Here is a 24,747-nt window from a genome sequence, read left to right on the forward strand (position 1 = left end):
GCATATCCTTGCAGCTCCAGGCAAACAAATCTAAGTTCTCGCCTAGCAACTTTGTCAGGCGCATCTCCTGCTCGTCCGTCAATCTGGTCCCAATCTTCAAAGTGCGGTCGCCAAACTTTAGCGCCTTTGTTTCCTCAATTGGTGTGGGCCTGTTCACTCGCCCCTCGCCACGTGGGTCAAGATTTTCATCCGGAGTTTCAATTTCATAACATCTGTGTCCAACCAACGCACTCTTTTTGCCATACAGGTTGAGGCAATTGTTATAACATTCCCTCGCCATCTTCTGATCAACCTTCAGCTTACCAACCTTGCCGTTGCTTAGTGGATAATTGACTGCCAAGTGGGTTGTCGAAATTACAGCACAGAGGCAATTCAATGTATTTCGCCCAATGATGACATTATAAGATGCCACCACCTGGAGGACCAGATACCTTACTTTCAAGACCCTTGCACACTCATCTTCCCCAAATATTGTGTCCAGATCAATGAATCCTCGCACCATTACTTGCTCTCCTGCAAAACCCACCAAGGTTCCCGAATATGGAATCAGATCATCGTCAGTCAGTCCCAACTAGTCAAATGCGTCGCCATAGATAAGATCAACTGAACTTCCCTGATCCAGGAGTACCCTTCTAACATTGAAACTATTCAACCTTAATTGCACCACTATTGGGTCATCCTTGTGAGGTTTTATCCCCTCAAAGTCTGCCATCGAGATTGTTATATCAGGGTGCTCGAATCCGAAAGCAACTTCATGAACTGAATTAACTGCACGAACATGACGCTTCCGCGCCGCGTGGGTGTCGCCTCCACCGCCAAATCCTCCGGCGATGGTGTTTATGGTCCCTACGGGCGGTCCTGAGTGTTGGGCGAACGTGTCATCAGCCCCTCTTGTGGCGATAGCCGCTGATTCTTGCTTCTTCTCGCCCTTATTGTCTGTTCGCTCCTCCTCTCGCCTATCCACTTTGTTGCGATCGCCATTGTAGCGCCACTCCCTTTGGCGATTTCCTCGATATTGTCCAGCACCGGAACGATTGTCCTGACGTCCATCGCCGTGACGCTCGTCTCCTCGCCCATCGTGCCTGAAGTGGCCCGCCCGAATCAACTTGTCAATCTCCCGCTGCAAAGTCCAGCAGTTGTCCGTGTCATGCCCGATGGACCGATGGTATTCACACCACTTCTTGGGATTGGCGTCCCGTGGTTGATACTTTGGGGCTTCTGGCTCATCCACTAGATGTGCGTCTCTTCCCGTTGGTTGATACTCGCCTCGCGGAGCATATCCGTTAAATTGGTATTCATCACCATGTCAGTCTCTTCCCGTTGGCGATGAGACTTAGATTGCCAAGGCCGGCGCTGTTCATAATCATCGCGCCGTGGATACAACTGTTCCCTGGACGGTTTTACCACTGCCTTTCCTTTATCCTCTTTCTGCCGCCTGCCATCCCCCTTGCCTTCGCCATACTTATCTCTTTTCGCGCGCCTGGGTGATGTGTCACCTTTTTCCAGTTTCGCGCGCTTTCTTTTGAAAGCATCGTCCTCCTCATCAAGAATATAAGTGCTAGCGCGAGCACGCATCTCTTCCATTGAACGTGCAGGCTTGCGTGTCAACTTGTTGTTCAACATTCCCGGTAACAAACCATTCTTGAATGCTAGAGCACAAGCTCGAGGCTCCTCATCCTCTACCTTGACCGATGCAGCGCTGTACCTGGCCATATACTTCTTTAGTGACTATCCTTCTCGCTGGCGAATGTTGTATAAATCATTGATCGTCACCTGCTGATTCTTATTCGCCGAGAACTGTACTAGAAATTTGGATGAGAAGTCTCTGAAATTCGAAATCGATCCGCGCGGCAAAGTTGTGAACCATGCCATCGCCGTCGATTTGAAAGTCGATGGAAACATCCTGCACTTCACCGCATCTGATGCCGCAATTATCACCATCTTCGTGTTGAAATACAGAAGATGATCCTTTGGATCAGAATCCCCGCTGTAAGAATCCAGAACCAACGTTTTCATATTATCTGGAATCGCCACATTCTCAACGCCCTCCGAGAACGGACGGAACTCAGCTACGGAATCCGCTTCTCTGCCTCCATCGTCTTGTTGCTCGCGGCGGTAGAAATCCAACTGAGCTTGTAAATGCTCATTCCGCTCCTGGATGTCGCCAATGCTGCGCATCATATGGCGCCATTCCTCCTACGTCACCGTCGGTTGTCGCTCAGGAGTAGGTGAATTCTCCGGTGAGCGCTCCGGAGATCCGATCTGCGAAGGCGATGGAGGAGGTGGTGGTGATGGAGGAGGAGAAGGCGGCAAAGAAGTGCGTGTAGCCTGTACTCTCGCTGTTCGCACCGGAGAATCCAAGACAACTCGCTAAGGCCGCCGAGGCGGCGAGATTCGCTGTCGCACCGGCGAATAATGCTGCTTCCTGCGTCGAGTCTCCATCTAAACCAGGAATGACACAAACTCGATCGGAAAACGAACGCCGGTCACAGAATCAGAATTGGAAAACTGCAGAATCGCCTAATCGTAATCAGAGATAGCCTCTTGCACAGTCAATCCACGTGAACAGGAGTAGAAATTTTATCGGTCCCCACAGACGGCGCCAAATGTTCTAGGAACGAACATTAAAGAGAGGGATAGTACCTAGAGAGTCGAAGAATGTGCAAGAGGGAGAAAGAGAATGAGAGAGAGAGTGCTGAATTTCATGTGTTATTTGATCAAATGAGCTAAAAGTCCCTTACAATTGGTAACTACCTCCTATTTATAGAGCTTGGGCACTACCTATTGGGCCAATTGGGCCTCTGAAGTTGAGGCCCAACTTAAGGCCAGGCTCTCGCCCTTGGGCGGGCTGAACCCTAGGCGTCGCCCCTCTAGGGGCTTGCCCAGTCCAAAGAGAATAAAGATGAAGGGAAGGAAATGACGATAATTATTTTTTTGTAAATCACGAGGAGTAGGAGTGTAAACCTTTGTAGTCTAAAGTAAGGAGAGAGTGAAAGATTGAGAGAGAAGTGGAATAAATTAAGGAATAAAATGAATTCATATTTAAGGATAAATAAATATTTTAAATTATATTAATGATGATATTAAATAGTTTGAGAAGACATGATATCAGTGTTTTAAAACTCGGCTCGGTCATCGACTCGGTCGAGGTATTGAGTCAATGAGTCACTGGTCGGACCAATGGGTTACCGGTTCGATTGCTTAACTCGGTGTATTTTAAAAAAATTTAAAAATTAATAACACTAGCTAACACGAATTATTAACTCCATACTCTATAATTAAAATCATTACCATCACAAAAATTCCTAATGAAGCAACCAACAAGAAATGTTTTACTACAACAAAATATTATTAAAAAACATAGGTCTTACGCTTTAATAATTAAAAAAATACACAAATAACTTATTTTAAATAATTGTCAAATAGAATATGTATTAAAATAAATGGCAAAAATAACTATTATCATGGGATTGTGGGTTTGGTTATTTTATCTAATAAATAATACTGATTTATAGTGATATTGAGTTATTAGCACTGATTATTTAATTTGTTTTGCTATATATTTAATAGATTGCAAATACGTTGCATAGCCTAGTGGTAAGGCTTTCAAGGATAACAGGTAGGGAAGAGGTTCGAATCCATGTGAGACCTATTTCAACTTTTTTTTCCGGAATAAATGGTTGCTGGAAAAAAAACTTGTGGCTTGCTGGGTCGACCAGGCCGAACGAGCCACCGGTTTAACCGCCGAGTTGACCGAGCCGAACTGATTCTCACCGGTTCAACTGCATAACCGTTCTATTGTGTGGCTCGGACCGGTCAGGTGACCGAGTCCCGGTTCAACCGATCGGACCGGCCGGTCCGAGCCGAATTTTAAAACACTGCATGATATTGATGTAACTTCTTTTTAAAAAGAATATTATGTAACTTCCCTTTTTAATTGGCTAATTTTTAGGGCAGAGGAATCTTTTTTATTTATTTTGTTTTGGTCCACTATGTGTCTTTATTTCTGGAGATGGATGATGAATGGAACCTAATGCAGTCCACAATATATATTCAGCGGGACTTAGGATTTAGTTACTGACTTGGTGAGATTTCTCCCGAAAAATTTGCGAGTAGTGGCAAAACAGAAATGGGTTTCGCGGGTTTTTGTTAGCAAAAGATGTGGGTGAGTGGGTAGTGGAAATTGAGGAATTTCCCCAAAAAAATCCCATTTCCTTTAATTCAGGATTCAGCTTTTCCACCTCTCTATTGCAGGAATGAGAAATGTTTCTGGATGAGCATATGACTTACACAGGAATGAAAGATACCAAGGTATATTTTTTTCAAATCTGCTACCAAACACTGGAATGTAGATTCCGGCCCAAACATTCCCGGATATCCTTTTCCAATCCATGAAACAAATGTCTCCTATGTGTTTTTTTTCAATCCAACGCTTATGCTCACTGTTTGGCTGTTTGAGTCATTTATAACTGTAAAAAAAATTGGGCCTAAAATATTTTTTATTTTTTGGGGACCTTAGGCGGGCCTTTTTGGCCTAAAGGCCCCCACGACCCTGGCCACCACCATCATCTTTCACCACCCTCCACTATCGCCTCCACCGCTATCGTTATCGTCGCCACCACTAAATACTGTGATGACCCACCACCACCACAGCCACCTCTCTCCACCGCCACCATTGTCATTGCCCACCGCCACCACCATCATCACTACCTTCCAACAACACCACCACCACCCTCCACCGCCACAATGACCACCACCACTCTCCACCGCCATCGCACCACTACTACCTACCGCCACGACCCACGACCACCACAATACTCTCCACCGCCACCATGACCACCACTTCCACCACCCTCCACCGCTACTGCCACCGTCATCGCCACCACCACTACCTACCACCACAACCCACCACCACCGCCAAAACCACCTCCTCCACCACTGCCACCACTTAGCATCAGCACTACTACCTCCACATTCACCACCACAACCACTGTCATATACGCCACCTCCATTGTCGCAACCACCTCGACCGCCACCTTCATCCTTACCACCCACTAACACCAATCTCATTTTTATGATATCTATCATTATTCAATATTTTATGAAATATAGGTTTATATTGATTTAAACGAAATGATAAGTTATGCGGTGTATGACGAAACGATGTTAGTATTAAATTTATATCATCAAACCTTATAATATCATGCATATACTATATATCATGCCAAACGTGCTATTATTCATTAGCATAAAAAATTAAATTTTTTCTCTCATTCTTTTAATTTAATTATTGAATTATCATTTAAATTTAAATCAAAATTATATGAAAATAAAAAATATTAATATAATGGTATTGTGAGACCGGATGAATAGTGCTAAGAATTAAGAACTAAGAAATGATGGTTGAAGCAAAATCTGCAAAGAGTTGTTTAAGCACATGTGGCAGTACGTGCCCACATGAATAATGCTTAGAACTAAGAATTAAGAACTAGCATTGGAGATGCTAGCAATGTTCTGAGTTCTTATTTTTGAGTTAAGAACTATGAACTGAGTTCTTAACCATTGGAGATGCTGACATGAAGTTCTTAATTCTTAAAAATAAGAACTCAGTTCTTATATAAAGAGTTTTACTTTTTGAGTTTTTAGCATAAAAAATTATTATTTTTCTCTCATCTAAATTACTTTATTACTTTATGACTAAGCGAAATTGCTTGGAAATTGCTTAAGCACATACGGGCCGACATGAATAATGTTAAGAATTAAGAATTAAGAACTAGCATTGGAGATGGTGGAAGACACAAAATTTAAATTGAGAAAATGAGGAGGTGTGAATGAATGAATACTCTCGCAACTAAAGTGAACTTCATGTCCGGCAGCTTTCGTTTTTGTGCGCGTTTTTGTGAGGTGCGCCCACTGTTACACATGCATTTGGGTTAAGAGTCTAGTTACACTATGTAATTGGTATGTTGTTAATGATAATGATACTCGTTTTCCCTTGTTTCCCCCTCTATTCTCTCTTTTCTTCCCTCTCTCCCTAATTCTATCCCTATCACCCACCCTAACAAGCAGCATATACTTCAAGCGCTCACTCGTCGTTCATGGGCGTTGAAAGCTAGCGACTTCGGAGAACAACGATGGAGAACTCAGGGAACAAGAGCGTGTTGCTAACCTCAAACGGCGATGAGATTTCACAGGGCATTGCTTTCCACTTAGTTCAACGAGGCTGCAGGTAATCGTTGACCCTCTCTTTCACTCATTCATTCACATTTGGAGTTCGTTTAATTCGTTTCATTCTCAATCACACAATCAACGCTCTCTTTGGTGATTCAATCAGGTTGGTTTTGATGGGAGATGAGACCCGTTTGCGCAGCATTGCCCATGAAATCACGCGTTCTCTCCCTGATTCATCAGTTGTGCAGGTCGTTGGATTGGACATGGAGGATGAATCGGAGCCCGCATTTCATGATGCTGTTGGCAAAGCTTGTGAGATTTTGGGGAAATTGGATGCTTTTGTCAACTGTTTTACTTACGAAGGTATACAGTCAAACAAACTGGGCTTTAAGTGTGTTTGGATCAGCAGAATTGACTCTACCAAAATTGCACATTGTAAACTAGAGTTAAAATAATTTGATTTATGTTCGTGTACCTTTATGAAAAAAGAAAAGTGGGTTTTGTAGGTCAATGTTATGAAATTCAGTTGTAAAGTCTCAGAATCGTTTATGTTTAAGCATAAGCATTTATTTGTTTTGGCAAGTTGAATTGATTTTGCTATACTGGTGCACACAAATATCATTTCAACTGGTTAGAATTGCTTTTGGCTAAGTAAATTTGATTCTATAGAATTGATTATGGTTTTAACGTGCTCTAAATTGCGGTTGCAATTGCGATTATATCGTGGAATTGGGGACAATTGCGGGTTGATGAGGTCGCGATTGTGGTCGCAATGGTGATGCGGAGACTTAAAAGCTCTTTTTGTGTACTGCAATTTAAAACCCTCTAGCCAAACACCTACTTAGGACTCGGCCAAATTCACTTCTTTCTTCAGTTAGTTTGTTAATTTGATCTTTGTGATTGAGCTGGATTTGGGTTTTGGTTTGGTTTTGTGTGATTGATTTGAAACTTGCAGGGAAGTTGCAAGAGCATCTTGAGGCAGATGAGAGTGAGTTCAGAAAGATAGTTAAGATAAATTTCATGGCTGCGTGGTTTTTGTCAAAGGCTGTTGGGAAAAAGATGCGGGATTTCAACACGGGAGGTTCCATTGTTTATTTAACTTCGCTGATGGGTTCTGAAAGAGGGCTTTATCCTGGAGCTGCTGCATATGCCTCAGCCTTAGCAGCAGTGCAGCAGTTAGTTAGGGTAATAGAATATCTATCTATTAACTAGCACCATTTTTATTATTATTTGAAATTTCTTTTTCTACAAATTACGTTACCATGATATTGTCAAATCATCCATTTCAAGTAGTCTTGTCTCAAATTTGAAAAAATACTGAAGAAGAGTAAAGGATAATATTCATGACTTTGTGGTTGATGACTTGAAGTATTAGTGTTTGTTTGTGTATGAGCTTGTAAGTATAAACACTTATTTATAAGCTAATATGAGAAGCTTATCAAAATAAACCCAAAAGAGCATATGCGTATGCTATAAGCTATTTTTGTAAGTTTAACAGAACACATGCTTGAATGTTTATGCTATATGTTCAAATAAGCTCCTTTGAATGCACTCTTAGTATACCAATGTGTCCTTGTTTTACGATGTATCTTGGTTCAGGCTTCAAAACTTTGTTGACTTTCTTTGAAGACTAACCTTTTGCCTGACTTTTATTGAGAGGACTTGTGTTTTCTATGAAACTGATTAGAACATAAAGCTTACTGCATTGCTTGTGTAAGGTATCCTTGTGATTTGGATGACATCTTGGCATTGTATCTGTCAATGTCAATACAAGAATGTTAGAATGAGAAGTGCATGTATATATACTTTTAGGTGCAGTTCCTCCTTGGATTGCGCAGGAGATGAGATGAAATGAAATTGTATGTTATGTTGCATGTTAGCAAATGAGTAATTAAAATAGAAATAATGAAAAGGAATGAGATGGATGATTCAGCTCAATCCCTTCTACCCTATTAAAAATTGAAAAAATAAAATAAAATCCCACACTGGAGAAGGGGCTAACTACATTGAACTACACCTGCAACTTTTGATCCCCTTCTATCTTTTTCACCCCATTTCAGGGTTGTTAATGGCGGATAGCGTAGTGTAGCGGCAAGCCCAAAAAACGCTATTTCGAGCGCTATAGCGGCAAATAGCGCAAATAGCGGTGAATAGTGGAGTAGCGGTGAACCCCCAGGGGGCTACACTATAGGCTATTGCGCCGCTATAGCGCGCTATTAACAAGCCTTCCCCATTTATAAGTATTCTGAATAATCCCATAGTTCTTCTAACTCTCTTTCCTTACTAATTTACTCTGTTTGTGAATTGGGGTCTTTTTTTTTTCCTAAACTTGCCTATAAAAAACTTGACTATAAAATTTATGCATGTAAAGATGTAATTTGGTAATTGGATTGGAAGATGAGGTTGAGACCAATTTAAAACTCACAGTATGAGATTGGAAATAGAAGAGTCAGCTTTGATTTGACTGAGGTACGATGCCCAAAGGACGTGGTCGATGTTTCAAAGTGAATCTAATTAGTTTAAAAAGCAAAAGGAAAAAAAATTGTTTTGAGTAGTTGAGATGATTTAAGTCAAATTGGGATTGTTTTCTGCTGGTGAACAAATTTATGTGGCTGATATAGAGGTGTTTTGTTATTCAGCAGATATAATTTTGCATTTACTTGATTGCATTATCTTCAATGACAAAAGTAAACTTGTACAGCTGTTTCTCTGTAGTTGCAATGGGCTTTCCTTGTTGAACTTTGACTAGAGTTATGCCTGTTCTATAACCAACACTAGTTAGTAACCTATACGTGGTTCTGAGTAATTTAGCTTCTAAGTGTTCCCCACGATTTAATCATTCATTCAAGATCTCATATGTAAGCAATGTCTCGGGAAGTTTCTCTGATATCTTTTATTGCTTAAGTTGCTCTGCTTAACTAGAACCTGATTTTACTTTCATTTCAAATTCGGAAATATGAGAAAATCTGATGATCTTTGATGTTATCCTCTATTTAACATTAGTATCCATTTAAGTTGATTCTGATTCTTTATTTTATTCAGGCTTCAGCTATGGAGCTAGGGAAGTACCAGATCAGAGTTAATGCCATTGCACGAGGCCTTCACCTGAATGATGAATTTCCATTATCCGTGGGAAAGGAAAGGGCAGAGAAGCGGGTGAAGGAGGCAGCGCCACTTGGGAGATGGCTTGATGTTAAGAATGATCTCGCTTCTACCGTCATCTATCTGATCAGTGATGGATCTTGCTACATGACAGGAACAACCATCTTTGTTGATGGGGCACAGTCTATAACCAGGCCTCGAATGCGCTCCTTTATGTGATTTTTTGTCACAATTTGAGCAGCTGGCACTGAAGAATCTTGCAAGGAGTGTTCTACCAGGCACATTTGTCTTATCCCTATTGTTTATTTGCAACGTTTTGGTGTGTCCTTGTAAATGTAAAGTTGCAGCTTTACTGAATAAACTAGATTTAGACCTCAGAATTCGTTAAATTAGTAGTGAGATATTAGGTGTATCAAATATAATGATAATAATTATAAAAACAATGTTGTGATGAACATATTACATGAGTCTTTTATTTTTGAAATCAATTTACATGTGTCTAGTGCAGAAAGATTGATATACTATATTGGTTTCTTAGGGGTGTGCTAATGCTAAAATTTCAAATTCAAGTGAGTAAAGAAAAGATCCTTGCTAAGGCAGAGAGAATGAGGCTGGAAAGCCACTTCAAAGGCCGGATTATAAAGTAGAATTTGAAAGCCAAATTTGAAGCATGCCCATGGATAGGCAATTCAAAGAAGAATGGAAATGCAACTTCGGCCCAGATATTAGGTTAGTTTAAAATCACACGTTTATGGATTTCATCGAAATACAACTTTGGTCCAGATATTAGGTCAGTTCAAAATCACACGTTTATGGATTTCATAAATTAAAGTTCGAAGGATTCTTGCTCAAACATGAAAGTGGCCTCAAGATTTAAATCCAAGTTATTTAAACCGAGCCAATGCAACCGCGGTCAAGAGTTTTGAGGCAAATCAAGGTTAATGAAATGTTCTTGCCATTCAGAAACCTTTGACCAAAAAAAAAAGCACTAGCCCACAATTTTGGGAAGGCACACACGATGAGAACCACAAGCCCACTCAACAACAGTTATGAAATTCGAAGGCATGGCGACTTGGCGAGCCAGATTGAGGTCTTCCTGAAGGATTTGAAGTCTTATGCCTAATTCGAAGCCTTAGAATCAGGCTAAGTGGATGACATAGATTAAGCAGTTTATATTAATAAATAGAAGTTTGTAACTCTGAGAAAGGGTCGAGAATCTTACTACTAAACACTCTAATAGCCTACGTCTAGGGATTTGGGTTTGGCGCCCCACCCTTTAGGCTACGCGCCCCAACCTTTTTTTTATCCCAAAAGTACCCATCAGTAAATGATTAACCGATATAAATATACACATCGGTTAATCATTAACCGTTATTGTTCCTCTGTATGAACACCTTCATACCATTACCCAGAACACTATCGGTTAATCATTAACCGATGTGTATATTTATATCGATTAATCATTTACCGTTATGATTTCTGGCAGTTTGATCACCTTTTCACCATTACTCCTCCCTCCACCAACCCCTCCACAATTACTCCTCCCTCCACCTGCCCCCCATAACTCGCCCACACAACCTTATTCCACCATTACTCCACTCCTCCCTCACATTTCACCTTCCCACCACCACCACCATCTCCACATTTTCCACCACCACCACCACCAACACCACCTCCACCAAGGGGAAGCTCTAAACTCCTGGTAAATGTTGTTAGCTTTTTGGTACTTTATCTCAGTAGTTAGTTGTTAGTTTAAGTAGTTAGTTTAGTTAGTTAAGTTGGTAATTTAGGCTGCTGTATCGTGAACTGTATCGGTAAATGATTTTCCGTTAATGGGTCGGATTATGATATTCCGTTATAGGACCGGATTTTGATTTTCCGTTAATGTGTCGGATATTGATTTACCGTTTTGGTTCCAGGGATGACAGAGTCCTTTTTTTTGGTGAATCACAATTGATACATGCTGCTGGATTGGAAAATGATAATACAGAGGAGCAACCATCACCAGTTGAACCTCCGATTATATCTATAGATGTCTCTCATTTGTATCGGACTGATCAGGTACTCATTGCACAAATTTTTGCATGCTTTGTTTATGCTTTGTTTATGCCTTGTTTTATGCCTTATGCCTTGTTTGTCCTGAAACAGCGTTTCCCTTTGAAAGATGATCTTATGAAATGGGTTCGCGACATTTCTATGGCAAATAATTTTGTTTTGGTGACAACAAAGTCTGATAGTGGTGCGAAGGGAAGAAAAGAATATGTCATTCTGGGGTGTGAGAAGCATAGTGTGTATATTCCCTACAGAGATCCTGATCTTGTTGAAGGAACGTCAACACAAAAAAAAGGTTGTCCTTTTAGGCTAAAAGGACGACGTACGAAAGATGGTAAAGGATGGTGGTTGAAGGTGATGGAGGGTAGTCACATCCATCTCGCAGCTGAGTCACTACTTGGCCACAATTACGCTGGTCGACTGAATAGTGAGGAGAAGGAGGACGTGATAAATCAGGCTAAGACTTGGGTTCCACCTAGAAAGATGTTGGCGTCCTTGAAAGAAAAGGATCCTTCAAACTTGACTACCATCCAACAAATTTATGGTGTTTGCAAGCGGTTCAGACAATCCATTCGTGGGTCACTGACAGAGATGCAATACTTGCTGAAGAAGTTGGACGGTGAGAAGTATGTTCACTTCGAAAGAAATGAACCCGGGTCGGAAGTGATTAGAGATATATTTTGGGCTCATCCGAATGCCGTCAAACTTTTCAACACATTCCCATATGTAGTGATCATGAATTGCACATACAAGACCAGCAAATACAATCTACCCTTGCTAGAGATTGTTGGTCTGACCTCCACGGATAAAACATACTCAATAGCATTCTGCTACATTGGTAGTGAAGGCACAGAGGACTACATTTGGGCATTGGAGTGTATGAAGTCTCTAATTTCCGACCAATCCAGGTTGCCTAAAGTGATTGTGACGAACAGAGATCTTGCCTTATTGAGTGCTGCTTCACAAAACCTTCCCACCACTACCTATTTACTATGCTTGTGGCACATCAACAAGTGTGTTTTGGCAAAGTGCAAAGAGTATGTTGGCACGGATGATTTTGTAAGATCAAGTTTTGATCTAGTAGTACAACTCTATGTTTTGATGATTACAAGTTAACCTTTTGATATGAACAATTGTGGTACTCTAACGTGTTTTTCTGAGTATGCTATTTACAGGCTCTGACCTCTTTTCAATCTCACACAAATCAGAAGCACTGTGCTTAAAGAGTGACCCAAGCAACGCTTTCGTTTTCTCCATGTTCACTCTGAACAGTGGAAAAGCTTCAGAAGATCTGAAGTAAATTAAGCTCTGATAAGGACTCAGCCCACTCAAAGCTCTGATGATCCAGAAGATCTGATAAGAGACTCTGAAGGCACAGAAAATCTGATAGTGTAGAAGACTCTGACGATCCAGACTCTGAAGAGTGAAGACTCTGAAGTCCAGAAGCAACTGGCTCTGAAGACCATGTACTGATCCTCTGAAGTGAAGATCAGAAGGTACAACAGTCAGAGGATCCAAGCTTCCCTTTGACTCTGATCAATCAGCTTCACAAGTCCCAATACGAAGCGCTCCTCTGATCGGAATATGGACTTTTGTCCAGAGTGAAGATGGATCAGAACCTCTGACTATGATACTTCTTGATCAGAAGATGTCTAGTCCAGAAGGTAACTCAATCAGAGTGTATGTACCCATTGGTGCTGACTCTGAAACTGAGACAGTAAACGTGTGTCAGTATCTCTGATGCATAGTTCCTTGTGCCCGTGTGACAGTCTGTCATAATGCGTGTAGATGTGCTTCTCTCCTGTGTGTGATATGTGTATTTACTGTTACAATGATGTCTTTAATTTTCAACCGTTGATTTTAAATTGCTTTTTGATCAACAACGGTTATTTTTAAAAACCCACTATACACACACGATCTTCTACACTTAAGGTTTTACTCTCTCTCTCTTCAGTTTTACAAAACTGCTTACCCACGATCTCTCTCTCTCTCAACTCTTTATCTTCATCATTCCTTTCTACCCAAAACCTTCAACCGCTCAAATGGCGAGACAAAACAGAAACGAAGCTGCAGGTGCAACAAGGTTTCCTCACATGGTAGTAGGGCAAGCTACAGGTCAATTGGGTCCTGAGAATCCAAATCAAGGTCAAGCGTCAGAGCAGATGATTCCGATTGCAGAACGGGGCTGTGCCGTTCACTGTGTTTATGCTTCGGAAGAACTCCAAGTGCTTGCTGAATGGAGATTCGACCTGGACAATATAACTACAAATGGGTATGACTTGCGTCCTGAAGTTCAAGCTCAAGGTTGGGAAGAATATTTCAACAGACTAAGAGGACCAATTTATGACAAATTGGTCAAGGAATTCTGGAAACACGCTGAGTGTGATGATACTCAGGTGGTTTCGTACATAGCTGGAAGAAGGATAATCGTCACGGAGAAGTCTATAGTGAATCTGCTTGGTGCACACACTGGAACTGGGTATAGATTTCAACTGACTGAATCTAAGCTGAAACCCAGAACAAGGGAAGAAACCAACAAGGCCCTCTACACCAACTACAAACCGGGCAAGACCGATTACAAGGTGCTGGACCTTCATCCCAAGCTCAGAATCTGGCACAAGATTCTGCTCAACTGTATCAACCAAAGGCCAAAGGGTAGTTCTCCTGACTACATCAACTTCTGCCAGAAGGCGAAGCTATTCTTCATTCAGGATAAGAAGCAGATCTGCCTTCCCTACTTCTTGTTTTCTTACCTGAAAGAATGTATCAGGAAGTCCAGAACCACCGCATCCATCAAGTCTGCTATCAAGTACATTCCGTTTGGAAGACTGCTGTTAGATCTTTTCATTGAAAGCAAACTTGTGGAAAATATGATCAATGCTGGCTGCACTGAGGATCTAACAATGATTGTGAGTGATGTCTTCACAGCCACATCTTTGAAGAAGATGGGATTGGTCAAGAAGAGGATTGACCTTGATCATGAAGATACATCAGATGAAGTCAGAAGAAGAAGAGTCCCTCTGAATGACTATCCTCTGTGGACACAGGCAGACAACCCAGAGGCTATTAGGTGCTATGTTGAAGACTTAAGGGCACAAGGCCTTGAAATTGATTTAGATGAATTCTTCAGGCGATTGCCACCAGCTCCAGAGTTTGACTCTCCTCCCAAGAGGAAAGTTCAGAGGAAGATGGTCTTAGAAGAATCCTCTGAGGAATCTGATGTCCCTCTGAATAGGAAGAAGAATGCTGACCAGCCTAAGAGGAAACATGATGAAACCACCAGGCCAGATGATGGTGATGATGGTGACAATAATGATGGTCCTTCTCCTCCCAAGAAGAAGAAGAAACAAGTTCGAATTATGGTGAAGCCTACACGTGTGGAGCCTGCTGCTACAGTCATCAGGATGAAGACTTCTGCCAGAGTGACTCGCTTTGCCGTGCGTACAAGTAAGTCTGCTATCATTGAATCTGATGATGATTTAAATTCTATTGATGCACTTCCCATTTCTACCCTCCTCAAACGCACAACCACCCAACTCACTCCTATCCCAGAGTCTCAACCTGCTGTCCAAGCCACATCTCCACCAAATTCCCCAAGGTCTTCATTTTTCCAACCCTCTCCAAACGAAGCACCTCTTTGGAATATGCTTCAGAACCAACCTACCGGACCCTCCGATCCAACCTCACCCATTACCATTCAATACAATCCTTTAACCTCTGACCCCATTATTCTTGAACCCTCTGGACCTGAACTCACAATTTCTGTCCAACCAGAACCTGAACCCAGAACGTCTGATCACTCTGTTCCCAGAGCATCAGAACGTCTGGTTGCCAAAACCACTGATACAGATTCTTCCTCTGTCTATACCCCTGTATCATTCCCAATCAACGTTGCTGACTCCTCCCCTTCCAATAACTCTGAGTCACATCGTAAATTCATGGAAGTCAGAAAAGAAAAAGTGTCTGCCATCCCAGATTATTACCTCACGGTCCCAAGCCCTAGGAGATACTCTGGACCTAGACCTGAACGTCTAGTTGACCCAGATGAACCTATCCTGGCTGACCCTTTACATGAGGCAGACCCTTTGGCTCACCAAGCTCAACCTGACCCTATCCTTCAAGAGCCAATTCAACCAGAACCAGACCACTCTGTGTCTAACCACTCTTCGGTTAGATCACCACAACCTCTGGTTGAAACCTCTGAACCTCACCTTGAAGCCTCTGAACAACATGTTCAAAACTTTAACATTGGCTCTCCTCAAGGTGTTTCTGAGGCACACAATAGCAATCACCCAACCTCTCCAGAACCAAACCTCTCCATAGTTCCTTACACTTACCTCAGACCCACCTCTCTCTCTGAGTGCATCGATGTTTTTAATCATGAAGCTTCTTTGATGCTACGCAACGTGCAAGGTCACACTGACCTGAGTGAGAATGCTGATTCTGTTGCTGAAGAGTGGAATAGTCTGAGTACTTGGTTAGTAGCTAAGGTACCTATTATGATGGAGCATCTGACTGCAGAAAGGGATCAGAGGATCGCGGCTGCAAAGCAGAGGTTTGCAAGAAGGGTGGCTCTTCATGAACAACAACAGCGACATAAGCTCCTTGAAGCTGTTGAAGAGGCCAGAAGAAAGCAAGAACAAGCAGAGGAAGCTGCACGTCAAGCAGCAGCTCAAGCAGAACAAGCACGATTAGAGGCAGAGAGACTTGAAGCTGAAGCTGAAGCCCGTAGATGCCAAGCACTTGCACCAGTGGTCTTTACTCCTGTTGCGTCTGCTTCCTCTCTAGCTCATCAAGCTGCTCGGAATGTTCCTTCTAGCTCTACACAGCCAAGCACGTCCAGACTCGACATTATGGAACAACGTCTTGATACTCATGAGTCTCTGCTAATGGACATGAAGCAAATGATGATGGAACTTCTGCGTCGCTCTGATAAACCCTAGTCTTAGGATCTCTTCGTTTTCCCTCTTAACTTAGTTTTATTTTAACTTCTGTTTCTTTTCCTTAAGTTACTTTAGTTATTCTGCTTTGTTCGTTTGTGTTTATCTATGCATACATATATATATATTTGTCACTTTGTGTATGCCAAAAATTTTCTTTATTCATAATCATTAAGCTTTTACATAATGCATTTTTTTTCTCTTTCCCTAAAATCTAGAATGGAGGATCCATCCTCATTCTTCTGCACTCTTGGCGCTGCTCAAACCTCTCCCTCTCCAGACGCTCCAGCGTATACTGGATGTTGTTGAGATTGACGTTTAGCTCTTTCATCTCCAGAATCTCTTCTGTTGTCTTGAGCTTCTCTTCTATGGTTTTTGTAACACCCCGATTTCCAGGTGTCACTTTAATAACCAAAAATAAACTTTACGCGGAAAACATGTAATTTTTTTTTTGATTGTTTCCTTTTAATAAAAGCAATAAAGAAATAAAAACAAAGCCCAACAACTAAACTAACCGATAAACAACATATACAAAGGTACAGCCTCTGCTGCACTATCCCGTCACGCGCACACGCAGTGACTCCAAGGTAACATGCTCGTAGGCGAATATATACAAACCAAAACTGTACGCAAAAGCATCAAATATACCACTATCCAAGAGAAAGTCGGCCTCAAAATGGCCTCAACCCAAGACCCCTATAGTCCGACAGACTCTCTGTGATCCTCAGCAAGAGAACCACACAAAAGCCATATATCGGGAACCTACCCGGTCCCAAAAGTAAGACGAATCAGAGCTATGACAGTGACAACCAACTCAAAAGACTCTAACCACCCATATCCCACACTACTATCATGGACTCTCCCTCGATCAGCCATGAAGTCCGGGTCCTCGTCGAAAGCTTCAGTAATAGACATTTCGCTCCGGGTCTTTCCCGCACAACGAATCATCACGAACCGGCTGACAGACGCCTGGCAGCAGGCCGACCGCCCAAACACAAACATACAAACAAAGCCAAGGTGCTAGGGTCAACTTACAGAATACAATAGATATACAATCAACATGCGATAGAGGGGGGTATGTTTATATGTTGTATATATACATATAAGTTCTGCATTGTATCAAATCTCTAATACAATTCAATCATCAATACCTCAACAAATATAGTTAGAGTGCATGATATGTCAATGCAACGTCAATTAAGAGGGTTCCGGAGGAAATAGGCTGGGCACGATCGAGTCGGTCCTAACACTGGCATTGTGTCGACCATAACCCTCGGGTGTCACTTACAACCTTGACATAGTCGGATCAGTCCTAACCCTGCGGGTCGACTTTTCCCTCCGCTATGCCTGACATCAACAGGTCGATCCTAACCACACAGTCGATCATATCCCCCATCGAATGGCCGAGTTACCCGAAGGCATGCTGTACCCGAAGGTATATACTGTACCCGAAGGTATATAGATATACTATACCCGAAGGTATATACTGTACCCGAAGGTATATAGATATACTGTACCCGAAGGTATATACTGTACCCGAAGGTATATAGATATACTGTACCCCAAGGTATATACTGTACCCCAAGGTATATAGATATACTGTACCCGAAGGTATATACTGTACCCGAAGGTATATAGATATATTGTACCCGAAGGTATATGTCGATTCGGCGACAAAAGACAATTAATTATGAAAGGAGTGCGATCACCCTTGATGACTTCTTGAGTCATCTGACTCATCAAATCTCGATGGTCAAAAACTGCTCCGACCCAAACTCAAAACAACCCAAGAGTTAGTGTCGGTCAATACAACACAACTCCACCAACAAGAATACACGAGGGTCTAGTGTCGGTCAATACAACACAGCCCAAACAAAACCCAGAGTCTGTGCCGGTCAATACAACACGACTCGAACAACACTACCAGGAGTACTAGAGTACTCGGTGACTTTCAATCATCACCATAGCCCACCTTGATGGCTTTCCCAATTCCAGACTCTCCAAACCCACAACATAAGTCGACTTTTCCCCGCCTTTCATAAATATTTTTCCCCTTCAGTTCTCCTATGCTTAAACGTTAATAAAAATGATTTCAATTCAAATTAGTCAAATTATGAGTTTATTTCTCAAAGTCTAAGTTTCCCAAGTCTTTATTTTTCGAAAGCTCTATCATTCTAAGTTTCCAAAAAATCAACCACCCAAAATACATTTCCCGGGGAAAGTCTAGGAATTCCAACGAATCCCAACAAATGGCTAAGTCTCAAACCCCACATTCGGACTTGCCTAGGTTTGTTCATCCAACCCGAAATGTCAAAGATCACCAGATCAATGAACCTCCACTCCGAAGTTGCGTCGAAACGCTCAATTCAACACATCATCAATATCATAAGTTATGAAAACAATCATAACAATAAATCATCATCATAAACAACATCAGATAAAGCATAAGTCGAATTTATCGACGCCTATCATGCAATCATAGCTAAATATAGCAAGTTGCCCTAACCTCGAGCTGTTCCAGCTTCGCAAACAAAGTTCTCCTCAAACAATTGCTCTGAGTATTCCAAAGTTCCTTCAACTGAACCTCGGAGGAAAACAAAGTAGAAACCAATCAAAATCGATTAGTTCGATCGAAAAACAATACATAAACGATAGACAAAGCATTAAAGCTTCAGAATACGACAATCGGGTACGAAAGGACAAGTTTTCGAAAACGAAAAACTCCCCCTAAAGGTAATAACCCACGGCCTCAAAGGAAAAAGGGCTTCGACTCTTTTTCTTCGATCAAATCAATTCACAAGGTAGTTTTAGGGTAAAACTAAGGCAAAGAAACTGTCAGAATAATTTTCAGACAATCGGGCCGAAATACGACTATCCAGGGGCATTTTGGTCCAAAATAAAGGCTCAAAACTTCAAAGTTATCAGTTCTGAAAACAAATTTGACAGCAATGATCCTCATGACATCCGTGACAACAAATCCTAAAGGCACGAAGTCAGATTAAGTCTTTTCGACAATAAAGTTTCGAAATGTGAGACAAAAAGGGTTTTGAAACAGTTTTTCAGATCCTGGACAACTGGATCACAATCAGCGTTTACTGACAGAGGTTTTAGACTCAGGGGAACGTAAGGAACATAACCCAACCAAGAAATCGAAGAAATCGGACCATTTTAGAAAAAGCTCAAAACTGTGAGCACAGAAACGCAACAGAAACAACAATCAGAGGTAGGTATCGTGTTAGTTACCTCGATACCTAGAAGTAGGGACGAACTGCACGAAGATTGGTCAAGTTTTCGCGAAAATCTCCTCCCCCCTTGCTCTCCACGAAATTCAGCCACAAAAGGAAGAAAATGAAGGAATTTTTGCTTTTTGAGCTATTTATAGGCAGGCGAAATCGCGGGAAAATGAAAATTTCGCGATTCCGATTTTTGCAGCACGATCACCGTGGAATTCTAAGAGAGATTCTGGTGTCAGAATTCCAGAACTCAAAACAAATATCTAAGATTTGGGAAAAACGATATCCAAAACGCCAAAAGCGGTGTAAGTTAGTCTGTCCCGAAAAACTACTTTTTGCTGTGATGCTCAGACGACAAAACTTCCAACAGAAGAAAGATTAGAAATGTCGAAACAAGTCTGGCAATGCGGACGGAATCTTCGTTAGATGTCCCGAATAGAAAAAGTCTTCATCCTTCGCTCAAAACTAAGGTTTCGAAGCAAAGAAATTAGAGTCGGCGGACATCCGAAAAGTTAAACCTATCGTGCGTACAGTCCAGAGTTCCGAAATGAAACGCTGGTCGATGGAAAAATAAAGAGAAACTTTAAATTTTCCAAGAGTTCGAAATCTCACTTAAAACGTTGCTTTAAGAGCGAAATAGCCTATTCTGGACATGCTCGCCATAAGGCAGGCGTGCAGACGACTCGCACTAGCTCCGAAAGAAACAACGCCACATTCCTCGAGCAATTCCTGAACTTTCTTCTTCATTAATCTTTCTCAAATATCAAACTCCTGTCACGCTTACACTGATTCCACGCGTGAGTCGGAAATTAACTTGTTCCGAAAATCCGGGTCTTACAGTTTTCTTTTCTTCCAGTAGCCTCAGCTCAAGCTGGCTGAGTTCTTGAACTTCTTCCACGAAGGCAAGAAATTCCTTTAAGTCGTTCTTCAGCTCTGGACGAAGGTCCTCCTCAAGCAGTGTCCTCGTTAGCTCTGGAATGGTCGTTATACCCTCTGGATGCCTTATGTTCAGGAACAAGTCCTCCTCGAACGCCTTCCTTCTGAGCTCTTCTAGTGCAACCATGTATGAAGCCATCTCTGATTATGGTCTTGATCGAGTTGTGAAGCTTATTCTCCTCTCCATTGCCTTTTATAGGCTTCATTCTCTCTCTAAAAGTTAATGCTTTTAAAGTTTCTCGAGGTTAAGTTCTTGGTAACTGAAACTTCTCTTTACTCCCTTGGCCGGTGGTAAACGTTTTAATTGTGCATTATCTATTCTCTTTAATTCGCCTAACTCTGACTCATGCATCGTTTTATTTCTTTCGAAACTTAGAAGGTCTAAGGGGGAGTACCTTGTACTTCAAGCTAAGTTTTTCACACCCCATGCTTTTTGCTTATGACAAAAAGGGGGAGTACAACCAGTTTCTGATGTGTAAGCTGTGTTAGTGTGATTTATTTTTATTTAAGAGTTCCACCTTTATGACCATAGATGTGTCACTGGGCAAATACAAGGAATACATTTCACTTCTTCTGAGGTGATTTTAGTTTGACTCTGATTTCCAAGACTCTGATACCTGTCCGTTGACTCTGATTACTTATGCGCTCTGATTATTCTATTTCATCTATGTCATAAGTTTTTCACTCTGAACTCTTATATTATTTAGCTCAGAATCTAGACTTTTCTAACGTTTTCATCAAGTATTAGATTCAGGGGGAGCTAAGCTCAGAATCAAGCGGTGACTTGAATTCAGAATGAGCAAGATAAACTATTCACATCAGGATAAGTTTTATTCTATATCCCTATACTCTGAGTGAATTCAGTTTAATGTTTAAGAATTGTTCATCAAAAATCTTAGTTTTGTCATCATCAAAAAGGGGGAGATTGTAAGATCAAGTTTTGATCTAGTAGTACAACTCTATGTTTTGATGATTACAAGTTAACCTTTTGATATGAACAATTGTGGTACTCTAACGTGTTTTTCTGAGTGTGCTATTTACAGGCTCTTACCTCTTTTCAATCTCACACAAATCAGAAGCACTGTGCTTAAAGAGTGACCCAAGCAACGCTTTCGCATTCTCCATGTTCACTCTGAACAGTGGAAAAGCTTCAGAAGATCTGAAGTAAATCAAGCTCTGATAAGGACTCAGCCCACTCAAAGCTCTGATGATCCAGAAGATCTGATAACCAAGAGACTCTGAAGGCTCAGAAACTCTGATGGTGTAGAAGACTCTGACGATCCAGACTCTGAAGAGTGAAGACTCTGAAGTCCAGAAGCAACTGGCTCTGAAGACCATGTACTGATCCTCTGAAGTGAAGATCAGAAGGTACAACAGTCAGAGGATCCAAGCTTCCCTCTGACTCTGATCAATCAGCTTCACAAGTCCCAATACGAAGCACTCCTCTGATCAGAAGTCTACGGGGTTAAGGTCAAGTCACTATCCAAAGTACAAAAGCAAAGTGTACTATTCTGACGACCTACCTAACATCCTCAGCCACAGCAGAAGCTGGAATTTCCAGAACTGCCCTCCAACGGTAGCATTCCCATGCAACATTCAACCCTAATCCTTGGAGTATAAATAGAGGCTGTAGATTGAAAGAAGTGGCTAGAAGCATTTACATACGCGCAAGAAATATTCAAATCCTTCTAAGCTTTCTTTCATCTTGAATTTCATTGTGTTTACTATAAGCTTTTTAGAAGCACTTTCTTTGTAAACAAGAACTTCATATACAGTTGTATAGCTTGCCTTTAGGAGATCAAGGTTGATCGGATCCTAGAAAAGACTAAGAGAGTGAATCTTAGTGTGAGCTAAGTCAGTGTATTGTTAGTCACTTGTAGGTTTCAAGTGCAGTTGTAACACATACCTGATTAGTGGATTGCCTTCATTCTAAGAAGGAAGAAATCACCTTAACGGGTGGACTGAATTAGCTTGAGTGATTTATCAAGTGAACCAGGATAAAATCCTTGTGTGCTTCTCTATCTCTTATCTTTAGCACATAGTTTGTTTCGAAAGATTTGCCAAAATCTTTAAGGTGGAAGTTTTATCTTGAAAACGTTATTCAAACCCCCCCTTTCTACCGTTTTTCATACCTTCAGATTTTGCTCAAGAGGTTATGGACAAGTGGGCCGAATTGGTAGATGCTCCAACAGTTCCAGAATTTGAAGCTCATTGGATTGAATTGTTTAACATGTGCAAGATTAAACACAAGTTGAAATTTGCCACTTATTGTTCTACTACATGGTTGGTCCACAAGCAGAAATTTGCCAAGGCATGGACAAATCATGTGATGCATTTTGGAACAACAACAAGTAACAGGTACAAAAATTATGTTATGACTTGTTATATGTATTTCATTTCATAGATTATTACAGTATTAATTCTTACATGCGCGTTGTTGGTTTGCAGGGCTGAAGGTGCACATGCCAGCTTGAAGTTGATGTTGCGGAACAGTAAGGGTGACCTAGCCACATCATGGGATGCGTCGCATAGTTTGACCATCAATCGTCACACTGAGATAGTAGCATCGTTTGAGCGCAGTATGAATTTCTACCCAAAATATTAGGGGATTTGTGTCAATCAAATGCCTGAAACTCATTGATGCTGAACTTACAAGAATGCAGTCCTACGGCGGCAGATGCGATTGCTTATTGAGAGAGACTCATGGACTACCTTGCGGTTGTCAACTTGCAGGTCACCGGTCAACCACTCTCCTATCAACTACTTCCAATTATTTATATTTGTGATTCAATGTGACATGTTTGTGAACTTGCAGATTATGAGAGGATTCCGTACGAGGCCATTCATCCATTCTAGAAGAGCCTAAGTTGGGAGCATGTACCTGTTGCAGATACTGGCAGCTCAGATATTTGCAGACTAAACCATGGAGAGATGCACCCAGAAGTTGAGGCACTGACACGTTATTTCCATTCTTTGGATACTGGAGGGCAGAGTATGGTAAGGAGGAAGCTTCAGGCGATATATTGTCCTGAAAGCAGTACACTATGTACTCCTGAGCTTCGGATAAAGTCCAACCGCACTCCTAAGTTGAAGGAGAGCAAACCACCCAAGGGTCTCCTAAGTTGAAGGAGAGCAAACCACCCAAGGGTCGAGCAATAGGATCCTTGACTCGTGATCCTTTAGCGTTTGAACTTACTGACAAGAAGATTAAAGAGGAAAAGAAGTCTTCACAACCAGCAAAGAGGAAAAAGCGTGTGAAGAAGTCTGATACAAGCCATTTCATGTGTAACTTTCCAGCCTTTCTCCATCCATATATTGACACAATTACAGATGTTGAGGATGATGGTAACTGTGACTATAGATCCATTGCTGCATTATTGGGGCATTCCGCCGGTCAGGACGGTTGGCCTTGGGTTAGAGCTTCATTGATAGAAGAACTTGAGACCAATGTGTTAATGTATAATAAGATGTGGGGCACAAATGTTGTTTATGGCTTACATGATCGACTCACTCTTCCTCTTGGTGACCCGGCCACCCGTGACAAATGGTTTCAACTGCCAGAGAAGGGATACCTTGTTGCCACAAAGTACCAATTGGTCCTCATATCCTTATCCTCTATGGGTAGTAACACATACTTTCCACTGATAGGAGCCGGTCCACGAGATGCGCATACTGTTATAGCTATTGGACATGTGACAAATCACTGGGTACATGTATATGTTGACCAAATACACTAATATTTTAGTTGCCTACTAGCTTGTCGATTAATTTTTGTATGTTTCTGTTATCTAACTTTATGGTTATTCTCTAAAATGTAGCTCGAATTAACTCCTGGACATCCTATGCCGACTATTGCTCCCCAGTGGGATTGGCATGCTGATCTTGCCTCCAAATACTGGCGCAACCCATATGGTCCACGTTTGGACATGTACGCTGCACAATTCCAAGCTTGGCTTGGTGCTTTTAATGGTCATGCGGAATATGTGGACATCACCACAGATTGAATGTTCTTGTGTTGTGTAATATTAATTTGTAAACTCTCTGTAATTTTAATTTTGTGGCCCTTATCCATAGGTTGTTGTTAATGACAACTATTTAGACATCATCGTAGATTGGCAGGTTCATGCGTGTACTTTTGGTAATGTTAATTTGATGTATGTTGAATAGTATAGCTCATTTGTCGTTTAATTTCATTATCAAGGTCTTGTCATTAACATTTCATTATAAAGGTCTTGTCATTTTCATTTTCATTACCCTCCACCACCAACCCTGACATTACTCTCAACCACCAGCCCCAACCACACTTCTACCAT

At 41.5% G+C, this 24,747-nt stretch overlaps 2 protein-coding genes across 2 annotated transcripts; both read left to right on the forward strand.

The window, feature by feature from the left end:
• Nucleotides 1-5,901: 5,901 nt before the first annotated feature.
• On the forward strand, nt 5,902-9,730 carry LOC130734317 (uncharacterized). Its single transcript, XM_057586670.1, has 4 exons — nt 5,902-6,229; nt 6,335-6,534; nt 7,127-7,356; nt 9,214-9,730. Exons 1-4 carry the CDS (start codon nt 6,135-6,137, stop codon nt 9,490-9,492), a joined length of 804 nt encoding a protein of 267 aa, XP_057442653.1. The 5' UTR covers nt 5,902-6,134; the 3' UTR covers nt 9,493-9,730.
• Nucleotides 9,731-14,684: 4,954 nt separating this feature from the next.
• On the forward strand, nt 14,685-24,438 carry LOC130731789 (uncharacterized). The gene is made up of 3 exons (XM_057584010.1): nt 14,685-14,772; nt 23,765-24,141; nt 24,253-24,438. The coding sequence occupies exons 1-3, from the start codon at nt 14,685-14,687 to the stop codon at nt 24,436-24,438; spliced, it is 651 nt and encodes a 216-aa protein (XP_057439993.1).
• Nucleotides 24,439-24,747: the final 309 nt, after the last annotated feature.

The sequence above is a fragment of the Lotus japonicus genome, chromosome 1 (assembly GCF_012489685.1).
Source record: "Lotus japonicus ecotype B-129 chromosome 1, LjGifu_v1.2".
Taxonomy (NCBI): domain Eukaryota; kingdom Viridiplantae; phylum Streptophyta; class Magnoliopsida; order Fabales; family Fabaceae; genus Lotus; species Lotus japonicus.

What these genes read in the sequence shown, in the direction of transcription:
- LOC130734317 (XM_057586670.1), top strand. Translation starts at nt 6,135, where the DNA reads ATGGAGAACTCAGGGAACAAGAGCGTGTTGCTAACCTCAAACGGCGAT. An exon ending in TTAGTTCAACGAGGCTGCAG is followed by an intron (nt 6,230 to 6,334) that starts GTAATCGTTGAC and finishes TGATTCAATCAG; the next exon opens with GTTGGTTTTGATGGGAGATG. An exon ending in CAGTGCAGCAGTTAGTTAGG is followed by an intron (nt 7,357 to 9,213) that starts GTAATAGAATAT and finishes TATTTTATTCAG; the next exon opens with GCTTCAGCTATGGAGCTAGG.
- LOC130731789 (XM_057584010.1), top strand. Translation starts at nt 14,685, where the DNA reads ATGGTGAAGCCTACACGTGTGGAGCCTGCTGCTACAGTCATCAGGATG. An exon ending in TCGCTTTGCCGTGCGTACAA is followed by an intron (nt 14,773 to 23,764) that starts GTAAGTCTGCTA and finishes ACACAATTACAG; the next exon opens with ATGTTGAGGATGATGGTAAC. An exon ending in GACATGTGACAAATCACTGG is followed by an intron (nt 24,142 to 24,252) that starts GTACATGTATAT and finishes TCTAAAATGTAG; the next exon opens with CTCGAATTAACTCCTGGACA.